The sequence below is a fragment of the Tupaia chinensis genome, unplaced genomic scaffold, assembly GCF_000334495.1.
Source record: "Tupaia chinensis unplaced genomic scaffold, TupChi_1.0 Scaffold000591_1, whole genome shotgun sequence".
Lineage (NCBI taxonomy): Eukaryota > Metazoa > Chordata > Mammalia > Scandentia > Tupaiidae > Tupaia > Tupaia belangeri.
In genome coordinates, this window is record NW_006160107.1 from 1,310,862 (window position 1) to 1,313,440 (window position 2,579).

The following is a 2,579-nucleotide window of genomic DNA, read 5'->3' on the forward strand; positions in this document are numbered from 1 at the left end:
GCCTCTTTCTGGACGTCGAGCGCGCAGAGGTGCTGGGCCCTCTGTCCCCGGGCCCCCGCGCCGCCGCCGTGGGCCACGTGCCCGTGGACGACGTGTGGTTCACGCTGGACACGCAGTACTTGGTGCTGGAGCTGGGCGAGGCGCTGCGGCCCCGGAGCCGCTACGAGCTGCGGCTCAGCTTCTCCGGCCAGCTGTACCAGGACACCCGGGAGGGGCCCTTCCTCAACGTCTACACCGACCAGGGCGAGCGCAGGTAAGGGCGGCCCCTTCCTGGGCACCCTCCGTCGGGAGCCGCAGGGCGAGCGCCTCCTTCCTCCCCTCTCTGGAAGCCTGCTCGGAACCGGGGCGGCATCTGGCCTCCCCCTGCCCACCCGGCTGGGTCCTGTCGTTGTCCCCGTAGAGGTCGCGGCCTTGTCAGGACTGTGGTTTTCTTCCGACGGTCCCTTCCTTCCCCAGCCCTGCGAACCGGTGTGTGCTGTGGGCAGGTAGAGGCCGGCCGGGACCTGCAGGCTCCCACCTGGGGCTTGTTAGGGAAGCCGCCCTGGGCTCCAGCCGGGGTCGCGGGGCCGAGGGGGCGTCAGAGCCGGGAGCGCGCCGAGCCTGCCCTCCAGGCGGGCCGCTCTGTCCTGCTGCAGGCGTCTGTACGAGCTGCTTGGGCCTCGGTGTGACCCGTCGGGGTCGTGTGTCCCACACCCTCTGGCTGTGCAGGCTCCTCCAGAACTTCGGGCCGCCCTTCGTGCCTTCCTTCCACCCCACTGGGCCCGCCGATCGCTCTGGGGCAGGCCGGCGTCCCGCAGGGCGCTGGGTCTGTCTGCGGCTTCCTCCGCCCGGCGGGGAAATGCAGGCGCGGAGCTGAGCGAGCGCCCTCTGCGTTCCTGAGCCCCGCGGCCGGTGTTCCTTTCCCCTCGCTCGGGGTAGGGTCTCCCGCACAGAGGGTTCCCACCGCTCAAGGGCTGGCCTGTTCCTGGGCCCCGCCACCACCTTTGACCTGCGAAACGCCTGGAAAGGGCTCAGGTGGAAAATAATGGAAAGGCAGTTTCCCTCCCAACCGGCGCTTTCTTCACTCGCTCCGGGGAAGCGTTTGTGGTTTGCACAGTTGCTCGTACTCCGCCCTTCATTATTAGAGAAAACGTTCTCAGATGTCCCCCGACGGAAAGAAAGCCACTAAATTACCCCCTACACCAACTCCTGAGCTAGTTTCAAAATGTTGAGGGTTTTAAATGCATTTAATGAGCTTCCATAGTGGACTTGTGACTTAGTTCTTAAGGACAATGGGGGCTTTCTTTTCTCTGAACTTTGTATGAATGCCTGAAAAACTGTTTTGAAAGTTTCTTATTAGGGTGGTGGGGATTTATGCCCACTGGGGACCTTTCAAAATAACTAGCTCAGACTGCAAGATCTTTCAGAGGAGAAAAGCGGAAACTCTGTCATACATACCTGTGTTTTCTGCCTCGCTCTGTCCATCTTCGTCTGCTCTCCCCCTCTTCCTTCCTGTCCCAGCGAGGTCCAGACAAACTAGCAAACGAGACAGGAAGCCCCTTTCTCCACTGCACCCTCAACCCTATGGGTAACTAGCAGCCATACTTTCAGAATATTAAAACTCAAAACAAAAGCAAAAGACTTTTTTTTTTAGATTTTTGCTATAAAGCCCACGTGCTACCAGAGAGACATCCAGAAGTCACCCCCAGGTGGGATGGCCACACCGCAATCCCCTTTCTTCCATTCTCCTCTCGGAATTTTGGGCGTGCATGTACACATACTGCTGTTTCTAGTAAACGGGCCAGGCCTGGGACGCTAAGGTTGGAGACCATGTGGGAAGCCAGCACCTGAACCTTTATGCCACCTGCTGGCCCCAAGAACAGGTCTTTTTATTTTTTTCTTTTGAGAGTGAGATTTTTGCTATAGGGCATGTGTGCTTGCTGGAGAGACAGAGACAGAAGGCAAGAAATCACCCCCCGGGGCGATGGCCACACCTCAATCCTGTCTCCTCCATTCTCGGGATCCTGGGCGTGCATGCACACAGTCCTGGCATGCGTTTTTAAGCCTCCGGCTCCGGGACTTGAATCATGGTCCGCTCCATGGGACTCCATTGATGTAACCATTACTCTGTCTGCTGGTGCCAAGAACAAGTCTTCATAAAGTCTTACCGATGATCATATGCCAGAATTGTGGCATTCGGGAAGAGCTGTTTCAGGAAGCTGCCCCTTTGGGGGAGCTTCTGAAGCCACACAGAAAGGCACGTGTGGTGAAGAGAGCCCAGCCACGGGAAGCCTGGGTGGGAGGATGCTCTGTGGGGACAGGTGGGGAGCTGGACGGGACCCAGCCTGAGCCTGAGCCACGTGATCAGAGCCTCTTAACCTCCCTGAGTCTGTTGCCTTATTCGTACCAGGCGTGAATGTCAACCTTTAGAGTAATGTGGGGACTCATTGAGGCGAGATTCATTGTGACAGGCACAGCCTGGGAGGAGGAGCTGCATCAGGTCATATCGTCCTTGTTAGGACAGCCTCCTTGTTGTGTAAACATGGAAACTGCCAAGTCTGATGTGTATATATATGAGAAATATATATATATATATATAT

General features: G+C 57.6%; 1 protein-coding gene across 1 annotated transcript in view; it reads left to right on the forward strand.

Moving 5' to 3' along the window:
• Positions 1–2,579, forward strand: part of LVRN (laeverin) — a 97,594-nt gene that overhangs the window by 305 nt on the left and 94,710 nt on the right. The window contains exon 2 of the mRNA XM_006158394.2: positions 9–253. Coding sequence (XP_006158456.1) covers positions 9–253 — 245 coding nt within the window. The remainder of the gene's footprint in view (positions 1–8; positions 254–2,579) is intronic.